The 15,528-nt window shown below is 47.2% G+C and overlaps 1 protein-coding gene across 1 annotated transcript in view; it reads right to left on the reverse strand.

The window, feature by feature from the left end:
- Positions 1-15,528, reverse strand: part of ncanb (neurocan b) — a 139,269-nt gene that overhangs the window by 42,370 nt on the left and 81,371 nt on the right. The window contains exon 10 of the mRNA XM_068591365.1: positions 11,245-11,361. Within this exon, the coding sequence (XP_068447466.1) occupies positions 11,245-11,361 (117 nt within the window). The remainder of the gene's footprint in view (positions 1-11,244; positions 11,362-15,528) is intronic.

Consider the following 15,528-nt stretch of genomic DNA (forward strand, 5'->3'; position numbering starts at 1 on the left):
ATGTGTGAACTCATAGAATAACACAGCCTGACACCCCCACAGGTTACATTAACATTAACAGTGTGACACACTGACATCATGTTGAAGGTCAACGGAGAGAAACACAACAACACAACAGCAACACTGTGTAAATTTAAAGTTAAACTACTACAGACTGTAAAAGACTGCATTGAAGTCAGGACCATCAAACTGTGCTGAAGTCAGGCTTCTCTTGTAGAAACATTAATTTCTTCTTCTATCTCAGGAAAAGATGTAGGAGCATCGACGCGTTGACAATAAATTCTAGCAGGTGTTCATTTTGTATTATTTTCCCCTCACAAGTATCATCCATATGTTAAATGTCTTTTGGTTGCAACACGTAGGCTTAACGAAACAAAATGGTTGACTTAAAATATGCGAAAAGAGGGGGAACATGCGTTTCTTGCCCATAATAACTATAGGATTATGACATATACGCAGTAGCTACTGTAAAGTGGGCGTCGCGGAGGGAAACCAGTCTGTTCTTCTTAATCTCGGCGATCCTTAAAAATCATCGTGGATCGTGGGTTGAATTCAGTTTTTATAAAGCGGCATGAAAGGAAAAGAAATCCTACACAATTCTACTGTTTCACCCCACTTCTCCACTTCAGAGGGATTTACATTAAAGAAAAGCGATATACAGTCTGTCTGTGATATGTGTTGCATGATATGGTCGATTACGTCGCTGATCTGGAGCTTTTGATCGAGTCACATGATCTTCATTCGCAGGTGGAATCGGGGTGTGAAAGCTCTGGAAGAGCTACGAAATGGACCTTGAGTTGAGATTGTTGTTTTTTCAGTGTCAACCTCTTCTTAAATTGTTGAGGGAAAACTCTGTGACCGCTGTGATGTCATTGAACGCTCCACGACAGCTACAAGATGGCGTCTTCAAGTTTTTTTTAACTACAACACAGCTGACTTTGTTGAGTGTTTTCAAGTTGTAGTTAAGTAAATTTGAACGTAACACAAACCATCCAACCCATCGAGGCAGCGGTAGACAATCGAACCCAGTGCTCTTTGAGGTTAAATGACTGTTTTTGTCAATGGAGTCTGGTGGCTTTGATGAGAGCAAAAGATAACAGCTTCACTTCCCCTTGTTGGCAACGGCTAATTGACAGCAAGGTCGAGACATACACAATGAGGTACACCTGAACTGACTTTTTGAAAAAGCGGGCCTGCGAACACGCGAGTTGTGTGTGTGTGTGTGTCTCTGTGCTTCTCGCAATTGTGTGTTCCGAAACCGGCCTTCAGCTGTGTTTGGGTGCGGGTTGGATTACAAAGGGATCAGGATCAGCAGGGACAAGAGGAAACAGACAGACTACACGGCAGCTGTAGTACAGCCCAAGGCTCTGCGCTGCTCTCCGGGGAGCTCAGAGCGACGCTGATCAACTCATCACAGGATCCAGCGTCTGGAGGAGAAAGTCATTTCATCCCGGGGTTTTTTTTTTCCTGCTGTAAATAGAGAAATCGACTCATCCCGTCTTACTTTGCCAAGACGGTCGGCTGAGCGAGGACGTGCTTGTGCGCGACTCGCCCGCTAGCCCTCGGACGCAATCGCAATCCCGGGACGAACCCGACGATGCGGCGGCGATCCGGCTGGTCTGCGTTCACCAGACGGATCGCTCACGGCGAAAGCGAGCCGTGAGAAAGTCCACGCAGCGACATGAAATCCCACAACAAGCAAAAAAAAGATTCCTCTTAATTCACATGTTGCGATGTGGCTACGCGAGTGTGTCACCGGTATGTGTGTGTGTGTGTGTGTGAATGTTTTCAGACAGGTCCTTCGCTTTGGTTGACAGCACTTCTGCAACATTCGTAACAGCCTGAGAAAATGTAATGAGGTAAAGTGTCACAACATCTCACATCGCTCCGCTGGCCCTCAGCTCTGACAGTCTGACTCCACTCACTGACGCTGTGTGTGTGCGCATGTGTGTGTGTGTGCATCCTCAGTGTCTGTTTATATTTTGTGTGGGAAGGTTGTGTGTGTGTGGGGGGGGGGTTGAAGTTGCCATGGAGAAAGAGAGCCGGGGACTGAAGAACAGGGCCGCCAGCGTTATGCAGCCTCGCTGACTCCCTCTCGAGAAGGAGGCTGGAGATAGTGGACGGCTTTAAAAAAAAAAAATGGACCAGGAAATAATGAACAGTTCCAGAGAATCAAAAGCATTCGGAGACCAGACGTTGTTATATTTTCCCCCTCCTTCCCTCGCCGCCTTCTGTGCGTCCTTTTCCACGAGTCACCTCGTCACCTCGTCACCTCGTCACCTTCTATTTTCTCTCCCTCCCTCCGGAGATCTCCGAATGGAAAGTTTATCCTCCCTTGCCCCGCGGGGGGTCTTACCGGGCTAATTTCCTTTGAGTCGGGAGGGTTTTTACAGGTGTCCCTTTGGGGCTCCCGGTGTTAGCGGCGGCGGCGGCGGCCCCCTCCGGGCCGCGCGGGGCTCCGGCCGGTTCCTTGACATCTTTATCGGCCCGAAACACCCAGGATGTGATCATTAACACACCTCCGCTCAGCCTGGATGAGCTACCCGTCTACCTCTTGGATGGATTGCTCACGCTATTACTTTTCTCTCCCTCGCCGTTCCTCAATCTGTCTCCTGACTTTTCTTCCTTCCTTTATTCAATTTTTCATCCCCTCTGCTTCCTTCTTTGCATCCTTTCTCCCTTTCTTTTTTTAGCTTTCTTCATTGCTTTCTTTCCTTTTCTACCTGTCAGATTTCGTTGCTTTCTTCCTCCTTTTCCTTCTCTTTGACCTTCCACCTCTCCTTTTATCTTCCCCTCCTTCCCTCTTTCCTTCCTCCTTTCCTTATCTTTTGGTCCTTACTTCTGAGAGCATATACACACTTAAAAAAATATAATACCGCTGCTCTTAAAGTAGAGCAGTTCCCCAGAGGCGTGAATGACAGGCTATTCTCTGCCTCCTGTCGCTATTTCTGACATACTTAAAGAGGAAATAGTAGAGTGGAATTATCTATTTTTTCCTTAGCGCTGTCAGAATCAATTAATCACTGACGGTAAAATTATATAAGGATGTGTTTCTGAATAGAGGTACCTCTGATGTTGAGTCTATTTAAGTCTATTTCTGAAGAGAAATGTCTCATGAACCGAACAAACAGTCCTCTGATGAAACTTAAGGGAGAATTATTTACTATTTTTTTCAGATAATTTGTGTGTTTGACAGTCCGTCGTCCTGGTCAAAGACTTCATCCTCTCCATCATCTTTGCTCTGCCTCTTCCTCTTTCATGCTTTCTCGCTTCATCTCTTTCCATCTCCGGCTTGTCTCCTGCTTCTTTTTCTTTTTTTTTAAAATCTCTGGCGCGCTACCATGGAGATAAGAAGAAGAAAAATAAAGAAAAATCCCTTTTGTGCGGTCGGGTTAGGTCACTAAAGCGTGTGCAGTATGTGTACATGTGGGTGTATATTCATGGACTGACGGCACGTTGTCGTCCAGCGTTCACACGTCCTCACAAGGACACCAAGATGACAAACAACCAGGGAGAGCGGCGACATTTCCATTTTTTTTTGTTGCTTCAAATCGGCAAAATTCACTGCAATTACTTTCCAATAATAACATTTATTGTCACAGTTCAGCTTCTGCACTCTCTCACCCTCCTCATCATCATCACACCCACCTCTTCAGCTCCATCACCCTCATCTGCACCCACTCCTAGTATTAAAACCCCAGTCTCACACACACAGACACACACAGGTCGTTGTGTGTGTCTGTGTGTATATAGGTATGATATAGACTAGAAGAGACGATGTGTACGTACATTGTGGAACGTGGTTCTACATCGACGTCTGCATTTAAACTGGCGGCTTAAGGAAAGAAAAGCCAACGCGTTGGTTCACGGGACACCGCTTCCCAAGCCCTACCCGATTGTCTTCATGCATCCGCGGCTTTATTTAAATGCACGATGCAAATCCAACATGGAGCCACTCGTGAGGACAAAGAAAGAAACTCCAAGAGACACAATTCAAGTTGCACACGACTAATTTGAGCTGGAACACATGTGAGCGCTCATTGCTGCACGAGCTATGAATGTAGCATATTGTGATCCATACTTGATGCTAGAAGTGTGTGTCCAAGTGTGCAGGTGTGTGTGTGTGTGTGTGTGTGTGTGTGTGTGGATACACCCCTCCTGTGTAAAACCCTGTTCCCCGTCTTCATGGGAAATCAATTTGTGCCGCTTTCTACGTGGCCAGTCTTTATATGCTTCACTTCCTCTTACAGCTGTCACCCAGTTACAGAGTCATCACCTACACACACACACACACACACACACACACACACACACACACACACTGAGCTAAACCAAGCACATACCAGCCACACGCAGACATGCATGCGTAATTATTCACAGTGCTCGACACTTCAGCTGACGACTAAATTACAACGGCGAGTAGTAAAAATGAGACAACTCAAGGTGGCGAGTGTGTGAATGTGTGTGTGTGTGTGTGAGAGAGTGGGGAATGTGCTTGTGTGTGTGTGTGTGTGTGTGTGTGTGTGTGTGTGTGTGTTTGAGAGCGACAGAAAAATAGATAAAGATAGAGCTGTGAGCCCTTGCAACCTGGCCAGCAGCTCATTAATCTGTAGGTGTGTTTATACCAGAGAAATACTGCACACACACACACACACACACACACACACACACACACACACACACACACGCACACACAGCAGCTCATTCTCATTCAACTCTGCAGCCAGTATGTCCTTTGTTTCTCATTGTCCTGAGGAGTTTGGAGAGGAAGGAGTGTCCCCGCTGATTGAAAGCCGGGACATTACGCCGTCCTCTCGTTTCTTATTTGGAGTTTAACCGCACACTCGCACACACACCTGCATGTGCTCCAGGTTTGTGTTGCATTGTGTCGGATCGCGTCTGAGTGTGCTGACCAGTTTGCAGTGTGTTTACCGGTGCTGGTGCTGGCGGTGGGAGGACGCAGCCGATCGCGCCGCTGATTGAGGAACCCGATGGCGTGGATGAATTAATGAGGCGTGTGAATACGGGCTGAGTCAGCCGATCGGGGCCTTTAGGCGCCGCTCAGCTGCCCGACAAACGGTGACAAACCGCCGGCCATCAATCAACGCAAAAGACACGTGCGCTGCCGCTTGCACACATCCAGCCGCTCAGCCGAGCCGCGTGTTGTTCTGTTGTTGTCAGGATGCTTTAGTTGTTTAGAACAACAGGAACGTGTCAGCAAAATAAAATAAAAATAGTTTGATTAACGAGGAGATCTACGACGTGGCTTTTCCTACAGTTCAGTTATTGAACGTGCATGGGATAAACCGTTGTGAGATGTGGCTCTTCAGTGGGCAGATTGTGTTACTTTAGCACAGTTTCCACTCAGCTAACAGGCTTCTGATGGTTGCTGGACGCTATATTTACCGTGCAGGCACGAGAGTAGTTTCGACCTTCAGGTCTAACTCTCAGCAAGACGCCGAATAAATGCATCGCAAATTTCATCACCAGAATGTATCATTTGTCTAACATCGACTGTCATGTACTGTTGTACCTCATGTGCACAATCAAAGTGTTCATCCTGACATGAATCATCATTTTAACGCGACATTATTCCACCCTTAACTTTGCAGGAAAAGCTGCGTACCAGGAGCGGTTAAACTCCACAAGACATCGACGTGAGCGCTAGAACTTGGAGGATTTGGATCCAAACACATAAATCTATTCCATCATTAATGAAGGGCTGAATGTCATTAATGAAGGGCTGAATGTCCGTCTCTTTCCGTCTCTTCGCCTCGTGCGTTTTGTTACACTTTTGGCGATACGTCAGCTTCGTGGCACACGGTACCTCGAGCGCTAAAGGATGCCGGTTTCACTCTCCGCCGCAATTCGCCTCAAAACCGCCGGATTGTTGGAGGGCATCTGCTGACAAATATCTCCGCCTCCTGTGTGAATCTACAACAGGACCACTCATTATCCCCCCCCACCTCCCTCCCCACCCTTCGACCTCATTGCTCAGATCTGTGGGCAACGCCGGTGAGGTGGGTTGGGGGCCGAGGATATTAATAGTCGCAACCTCATGAATCTTTCAAGCTCAATCACATGAGCTGATGTGAGGAGAGTGGGTCTCCCAGGATGAATTAGTTAATACAGAAGTCCAGCAGGGACGTTCCTCTTTAAACATGAGTTATGCATTAGCCCTTCCATATAGTCTTGGGTACATATTGGTTTTATATAAATGGCCCCAAGTGTGTATCTGTGTGTGTGTGTCTCAGGTCTGTGCGAGAGGAAGAGATTTATCCCTTTAAAAAGGACGAAGGTAAAAGGTAGAAATATATTTTGTGCACACCCTCGTGAGCACATTTGACACAATTTGAGTATTCAGGTGAGTGAGAATGTGAGCTTGAATAAGTTTCATTTTATGCATGAGTACAGAGGCATTTCTGTATGAATAATTGCATTGGCCTTTGACAGGGCAATGCAGCACACGGGAGAGAGAAAGAGACGGATGCACGGACAGAGAGAGAGGGAGAGAGAGGGAGAGAGAGAAGGTGCGAGAGGTTAGTGGCGGGTTGGAGTCAGGAAGTGTGGCGGAAAAAAAATGAAGTGTGTTATTTGGGAGAAATGCTGGCGGGGGCTTCTGGCTTGTTTTTCACCCCAATCTCTGCTCGGCGGAGCGATTTCAATACGGCGGCTGTGCTGTCGGTCCCGCCGAGGAAGAGGGGAGGGGGGAAGGGGAGGGGAGGCGGGGGGAGAGAGAGAGAGATGGACTCAACCGGAAAGAAACACGAGTGAAAGAGTGATAGCGGGGTGTCGAGGAAAATTATAGAGAAAGGGAAAATATTGTCGGAGAAATACATGTGAGGAAACAAGGGGGAGCACTTTTGGTATTTATGTACAGAGCCGGGAGGAGAGAGAGGGATGGAGGGAGGGAGGGAGGACGTGGGAGAGAAAACTCAGATCTAATCACCATGATTGGAAATGAGGCCGGAGAGTGTGGGGAGGTGCAACGTAATAATAATAATAATAATAATGAAAAAAAGCATCAGGTGGGCTTCCTGTCTAGCAGGAAAAAAAAAATCAACTCAAGGACATTGCTGTGTGCACAGAGAGAGAGAGAGAGAGAGAGAGAGAGAGAGAGAGAGAGAGAGAGAGAGAGAGAGAGGATGTTGCTACTCAATTTATTTAGCTGAAATTGACCCGGGAGTTCTTCAGACCACCTGTGCATCCGGCTGAATGTTACTGCAGATTGTTTGTTATAGCGATGGGACGACACGTGTGTTGTGTTCTTTCTCCACCTGGAACTCCGGTTGTTGTTTTTCCGACTTGTATTTTTTATGCTGGAGGAGTTGGAGAGGGTGGAAGTGAAACAGCGATCCGGCAGCTCGGCCTCCGTCATCTCCTCTAATTCAACATGCGAACCATGGAGAAAAACGGAGGAGGCGAATACCACACGGGACAGAAAGATGGATGGAGTGGTGGGCGAAGGGAGGGGGGGGGAGAGGGACAGGGGGTCGAAAGACAGGAGGAGATAATAGCGCGATCAGAGTCATTTCCTCCCCGTTAAAGAGGATCATTTGTCGTCTCGACCTCGCTACGCATTCTCCATTCGAAATCCAGAAAGTGACGTAAGCGCACGGCTGCAGGAAAAGAAGAAAACGCTGCATTCGTGCGTCCGCCTCCAGATCCAGACAAATGTGAAATATCTCTCGCAGCTCCAAGTGATTTAGCCGCCTGGTGGGCTGATTGAGGTCTTCCTGAAGAACAAACAGCGGGCGACCAGAAGTGATTTGCCCGAACAGTTAGGACCCGTGTGCGCGTTGACCCGTCTGCAGCGCATCGGCCGAGACAGTTTAATGCGTTTCCCCCCCGACAACAAAACCACAGTTGAGCTAAGCAGAAGTCGCTGCTGCCGCCAACAAGCCGGAGATTTCATTTTGGAGCCTCGCACGACGGGAAACGAGACGGGCCTCAATTTAAATGTAAAACAAGGACGTCGCTCGACCTTTAAAACAACTCGGTCGACCCCGTCTCTCTATTTGTGGGTTCTTGAACTAAAGATGTTGCACCGAGCGGCTCCTTAAAACATTGCAACGGCTAGAAGCTAACGGGACGCCGACGGAGCTACGAGGTGTCGGGGGTGACCGCCGTGTGAGCGTGGCGTCGAACATGTGACTTAAAACTTTATAAATGCTGTGCAAGGTTACTGATAGAAACAAGGGAAATGTGCGGGTGAAATCATGCGAGAGCGACGCTGCATGGTCTCCTCATTGTCTTCATTCTCGCGTCTGTGTTTTGGTGGCTAATTTGTCGAGTTTACCTTGGTTTTTTTTTTGGGTGAGGAGATGAAAAATCTGCCTTTGAACTGTAGATGTTCAAAGCTTCGGTGAATCCGAAGCACCTCGACATCGGAAAAAAAAAAAACACACAAAGAAAAAGCCTCTCCAGAAAACCATGAATACAAGCTCTGAGTGTAATAAGTGAATAAAATCCGCCAGTGGAAGAAGTGAAAGTCCGCTTGGTAAGATTTATTGAAATATGTCTGTGTCGTTATCGGTTGATGGGTAGACTTTGCCAGAGGAGCATTTTGTTTACTTTTGTTTTTTTTATATCTATGAACAAATGTTCATTCCAGCTGTGAGGAATGCAAATATAATGAATTCTTGCATCTCCAGCACATGGCCATCAAACAGACAGGCTTTATCGTGCCTCATTAATCACTTATCCCGCCGCCGGATCCAGATTTAACCCCAACGTCCTGCTGATCAATGCTACACAATAACCTAAAAGCTGGGCTTTTTAATAAGGCTGCAACACATTACGGTCTTCACTGACAGCGCCGAATCCATTTAAATTAAGTTAGGAATACAGATGAAGCGAATGACTTTCTCAAGATGAGGATCGAGTGGAGCTGGAGCGCTAACATTGAGACGTACACAGATTCTCTCTCTCTCTCTCTCTCTCTCTCTCCCTCTCCCCCCGCAGCTACCCTCATAAATATTAACTACAGACCCACGGTAGAAACATAGGCCATCAATAATGCAGCTCCCCAAAACGCTCCTCAAATAATTGCAGCTCCGAGCCGAGTCCCGGAGACAGCCTCCGAGGTGTGTTGCAGCTGTGTTGCCACGGCCTCGTTTTGCCTAAATAATCATTTTCATGTGGAGAGCAGAGGCAGTGCAGGGAGGGGGGGGGGACACTGGTTTATGTGCTTCTTAATGGAGTGTAACTGGGACCCACACTGGTTTGCAACGACTTCAAGGAGACGGTCGACCGCGAACGAGGAAGTGAAGGAAACCGAAGCCGTGGAAGTGCTAACAAAGCGGCGCTCTCCCTCCCCTGACTCCTGCAGAGCGGCAAACGTGTTAAGTTGGTGAAATTGTGGTCAAGCTTTTTGCCGTAATGAGCAATTAACCCCGTTGCCTTTGGCCGTAATTCACAATAAAAACATCAGATATACAGCTGTTTAGCAGCATAATCAACAACGCAACACTGGGGGGAAAAGGCAATTAAACACTCCGGAGGAAAGGGAGCTAAAGGACAAGTGCAGAAGTAATCAGGAAAACACAAAATACATTTCACGAGTGCGCTGCCTCGCCGACGTTTATGTTAAAATGTAATTTATTCCACACGCCACTTCAAAAAACAAAGAAGTTTTAGTCTCATTCGATAAGGAAACCCCAAACCACATCGACTGGAGCGGATCGTTACGACGACACGCGTGTGCGGTTCGTGCAGTTGACGCGCATTTGTCACAAATTATTGATCTGGACGCCAGATTGTGGATTGATCTCCGATGGTGTTAATGCACAGGCACACCTTAATGCCGCGTAACGTGTGCTTTTCGGGGGTAAGAATGAAGGTTTATTGATAGTCCGACCCGAGACAATGCGCCTGGCGTGGCCTCTGACCCCTGACCTGTGACCTATTTCACAAAGTAGTGACCCGTGAAACCTCAGCTGGGCCTGTTTGTCTTTGTCCGCAGGACCTGGAGAAGACTTCAACACCAGGGTTGGACATGTTTTGTGTTCTTTTCTGAGTCAGGAGGTTCAAGAAAAGCATCTCTGATGGTGCATCCGTCACATGAGTGTTGTTATTCTGACATCCAGAGCAATGAAACAGCAGCACACAGCTATCTGCTGCTAACGTTAAGATATAACGGTGTGTGTGAGCTTCTCTGGGTTTTTTTTATAGCCAACAGCAAGCATTCAGCTCCTTGGCGATCTCCCTCCAGCCCGCTGCATTTGTCTTTTTTGTACTGAAAAGAGAAGGTATCGAACAGATAACTGAATCAATGTTCAATCGCAGCTCAATGGAAGTGTTCACAACGCCACATCGAACTCTTCTTCTCTTTATTTCCCTGTTTCCTGTTTCCCTCTGCACTTTAACCAGCTGCTCCATCCCTCACTAAACCCGATCATGGCTCCTCTGTGACCCATGTGTCCTTGCACGTCTCTGTCACACACACACGCACACACACACACACACACACACACACACAGCTGCACACGCAGACATTTTTCTGACAGCCGCACGCTGAGAGAAAAGATGAGCTGCCAACTTTGTCGCATAAAAGTGACAACACACATTCACAGAAGCACACACGCGCACACACACATGCACACACGCACACACAGAGCTGAGTGCATATAGCTCACAATCAGCAACCTCTGTCACAACTGGCTGACTTGCAGCATATGGATATTCCCAGTTCACTTTTCAGTCAAGGAGCTGGATCCAGAACCAGTAGACCTGGCAGCAGCGCTCCTCATGAATGCAGAGTCCCGCGAACAAACGAGGCAACACAACACACAACACACAACACACAACACAGGCTGAAACCCGTTGGTGCCGTCCTCCTGAAGCCACTGCATCAGTAACAGTAAACGTCATGCCATCTCTCTCCTTCATGCCACAGTGACGCTGCATGTTTCTGCAGCCGCTGACCTCTGAGGCGACCCGGCAGGGGGCGAAAAAAGACTGTACTTCTTTGTTATTTTCTTCGTACATACCGATATGCAGCGATGATTGCTGGGTAATATCTATGTCGATGCCATATTCAAGCCTCTATTTCACCTTGTGACGAGAGGTCAGGCTCTACGGTCGCTAGTTCAAGCTGAACATCTGTCCAGACTCACAAGCTGAGCGGGCAGTCGCGCCTTTCCACAGAAAAACAACAACAAGAGTAAAGAATATAACAGCGTGCACCGGGTGCCCCCGTCGTTACCGCCTTATGCCGCCGGCCCTGACCCGGCGGTGACTCACCGATCTCGCAGCTCTCTCCGGAGAAGCCCTGAGGACAGTAGCAGCTATAGCCGTCCCCTTCCTGCAGGCAGCTCCCTCCGTGGAGACAGGGGTTGGTCTGGCATGGGTTGCTCTCCACTGCGAAGACAGACAAGAGTGGGAGACAAATGTGGATTCATTATTCACCACATGGAAAGGAGCAGCGCGAGGATAGTGTTGACAAACTACGACGGGCACCGAGCCAGCATCACGACCCCATTATGCTCCTCTCGCTGCTCGCTGACGGAGGCGGGAGGGGAGCGGAGCGGGCAGACGCCGCGTAGACTCGCCCCGGCCTCCATGACTTTCTACAAGGTGACGGATCGGCCGTTGGTGCGTCTGTCGCGCCCCCTGTTTATCATGACTGATGCTCACGCGGGGCGAAGGACAATGTGCTGAGTCGCCCCTCCCCCCCCCCTTCTCCTGATGTTCTCCTGCATCTCATCCCCAGGTCCTACTGATGAGCCAAAGTCCCCCATAAATTAGCTGATCGGCGCCCAGTCATGCCATGCATACTGGGAGCGGGCACCTATTTTTTTTTTTATGGCACATTACGGCGTTGCGGAGGAGGCAATAAACACATTTTATGTTTGCCGGGGCTATAACTCCATGCCTCTTCACGGGAAAGATTTCGGCGGATGAACGGCGGAGATTTGAGAAGATTAAGTCGTAATTATTGCTCTTATATTTTAGGATGCGGCGGAGGGAGGAGGAGAATTTGACAAGGACGGTTAGACCGCAGAGCAGGCGTCAGAATATTTTTATTCCGTGTGCAAAGAAGGACAGTAGGGAGCCGGCTAGATTAAGTGTCTTTTTATTATCCAATCCTGATAGGATTGCAGCCTCTGACACAATCTGTCAGGCCATCTAATACACTGCATGTTCTCCATAATAACAGCCGGGCTCACTTAATGATGTATGAGCCCAGAGATGCTGGGCAGCACACGGAGTGCAGTTCCCCAGAACGACTGGGAATACTGTCATTTGTATGTGTTGGAGTGCGTTTAATGCGCCAGCGTGCGCGCGCGAGCACGTGCAGGGTGCATTTCTGGATGTTTGTACCGACCCTGACTCATTGCATACTGGTGAGATATAGAGTAACGCCAGGGTGTATTAAATTTCCTCTGATGGACTCCCACTGCTGCAGAGAGGCTGCTGTTGGTTCACAGGAGCAGGAGAGGTGATGGAAAGTCTGCCTTTGGAAATGCAAAAAAGTGATTCGCTGAATGAGAAAAACCATTAGAGACTCATTTCTTAATTCAACATCAGGGAGGGGGGGAGGAAAAAAAACAACATTGTCCGTGATTTGAAAACATACATCACTTAAAGGGTAATGATGTGCTGAAGGAGAGGGTTGAAAGCGCTGAGCAATGAATGGAATAAAGATAAAATGAAATGGAGGAAAAAAGAGCGGAGGATATGGTCAATGTGTGAGGAGAGGAAATGGAGGAAGTAGTTGAAGGAAAGGAGCTGTTTGAGTCATTATATATTCATCCAGATGGTAGCATAGCAGTTAACATAACCACATGAACCACATGTAATATATGCTATTGGTAACTGTAGTTAGAACTACAGTTACCAATAGCAAATGGTGCATGTAGTTATTTTCCAAATCATGCATCGAGCAACCATTAGCATAGCTAGCACGAACAAATGCTAAATCCACATTAATCTAACCCAAACCAGTTAACTATGCACGGTCTAAATGTAACCTGAGTAGTAGTAGTAGTCATATTAGATGCTGTTACTTGCTACTTTCATCAAAAATGCAGCGTAATTGTACCTTTTCTAAGTAGCTAACCCAACACCGTGCGTTGAAAAAGGACAATCTGTTTCCAACAACATCGAAATAAATACCCGATGTGACCTGCGTTGTTGGCTGCGCGTTGTTTAAGCGCGCTCAAACGGTTGGTTCGCCACACGCTCGCTACTCGACGATGCGCTCCATTTTGTCGTCAAATCGAGTGAAGGTGGATAAAAGCATGTCGCCAACAGCAGCTTTCCTGTGTTTTCGTGAGAGAGGAAATAGGGGGAAGGCGGGAGATTATCAGCACGAACCTAAATCTACTTTCCGCCGCTGCTGTCCACAGGAACTCTCCAGGTAAATGAGGTGGTGGGATGTGAAAAGCTATTTTGACTCAAACTTGGCCTACTCTCTCGCTCCGGGTGATACGATTTTGGAAAAATGAGCTTTTCAAGGTGGCTTCACATTTATTCAAAAGATGCTTACAGTCACTTCCCTTCCAAGTGGTGGGCTTCTTTCATCCACTGTGAAATTCAATCTCTTTTTGACATAATATAATAAAATGCCATCTGTTTAGATTTTTTTTTTTTAAGAGTTCAAATAGTATGAGTCAACGTGGGTGTCCTTTAAGACAAAACATGCACAAGATACGGGATATCATGCAGTGAAACAGGCAAACTTAATGTGATACGTGATGTTTCGCTAAAAGGCAGCTAGCCTAGCTTAGCAGAGCAACAGTAATCTGATCATTTATGGTTATTTCTTAGGGTTTAAAGGTGATTTCCCTCAAACAACTAGTTAAAAATAATGAGATATTTCACTCAAAGCCACAAGAGTGAATCTGGTGATGGCCCAACATGAATCAAGGAATCAACAAAGTCTGTGGGGTTCATCCTCTGGGGACCATGAATGTTAGTGCCAATCCATGTGACGATAACTTTATCATCGGATGGATCGGCACGTTGAGATATTTCACCTGATTCTTGAAACCTGTGACCTGTTGGTGAAACCATAGGATCACTTGAATGCATCCTCTGGGGACCATGAATGTCTCACATTGGTAATTAGCTTAAAAAAAGTCACTGTGTTGTTTCTAATCCTAATTCTGTTAACCTACTAATACCCATTTAGTACTTAATACCTTCTCAGTCCAGTGCAATGCTGCTGCTTAGTATTAAAACCTGCAGGTGTCAATGATTGATGTACTTTAAGAAATATTATCTGAACCAACATATTAGTCTCACTGATGGATACGATAACGCTTCCCCTAAAAATACACACCAAAAGCAAAAGTCAGATATGCTGATATAAAGAAGAGTGAAGAGAGTCCGGTTCAGTTTTCAAACGCTTACATTTAAGTTTATAACATTTCACAACATGTGCTCGAACAAAACTCCTCCCCCTGCATTAATCTGTCACAGTTGTAGTGCCAAAGATAAGCCTGACACGCGAGTATCCCCGCATGTGGCTTTTGGTATTAAATTCAAGCTTTAAAAAAAAGTCAATTTGAGTCACCCGGCGCAGGCGGACATGTATCTGCTGCGGCGGAAAGAGGCAGCGATGCACGCGGCGTGACTGACAGCCGGGGGCCGGCTCATCGAGTCGACTTAGCGATGGACGGCTGCGGCTGCCGAGAGGCCAAACTTCTTATGGCCATTCTTCCGGTCAATCGCACCACTGAGGGGTAATGCTGCAGCTCTGCCTCGTGCTGCTAATGCTGCACCGGGCTTTCTTTGTCAGCGAGGAAAATACGACGGAGATATCTTAAAATGAATAATTGATTAGCTCACCGGCATTTACGGCATCCCCGACTGATCGGAAAAACTCGCCTATTTAGAATGTTTTTTAGCAAAGATGTTTTATTTATGACGTGCAAAGGACTCTTCCTCAACCGTCTACTGTACCGGCGCCGATGAGCGGCGGTCGGCGGTACTACAGACACAGAGCTGAGCTGTAGCAGAACAGGACATTGATCCAATCGGCGGACAATTAGTAACGACTTATTAAACACAAATGAGACTGTGCTGCTCTTCACCATCTGTCAACCATCAGCAGCCACTGCAGTCTTCGTGGTGACATCACGAGTACAGTATATAGAGACGTGAGAGAGCAGTTATCGGCTCGTGTGACTCGGGCAACAATTAGCAGGAATGCATGAACACACACTTCCTGCAAGAACACACGCAGAATCTAAGAGTAACTCAAAATGTCACTGGTTTGGTGTTTAAACGTTCGCGTCAGGGCACGAGATGACATTTAACGCTGTTTTTTTTTGTTGTATAATCAGGGAGGCTACAAAGATGTGGAACAAAAAATGTATATGCAAGTTAAAAATTGAGAGAGCGAGAGAGAGAGAGAGAGAGAGAGAGAGAGAGTCGCAGAGGGAGCTATCATACATTTCCTCCTCTCTTAATGCTTGCTGCTAGCTCATGATTAATTACGCACTGGTCTTAAAATAGGTCGCCTCTTCCAGCTCTTCAGCGTGTCTTTCTGATCCTGTGCGAAAGACGGAGGGGAGAAGA

The sequence above is a fragment of the Clinocottus analis genome, unplaced genomic scaffold (genome assembly GCF_023055335.1).
Source record: "Clinocottus analis isolate CAN_PGR_092001 unplaced genomic scaffold, fCliAna1.0.p SCAF_25, whole genome shotgun sequence".
Classification (NCBI taxonomy): Eukaryota; Metazoa; Chordata; class Actinopteri; order Perciformes; family Cottidae; genus Clinocottus; species Clinocottus analis.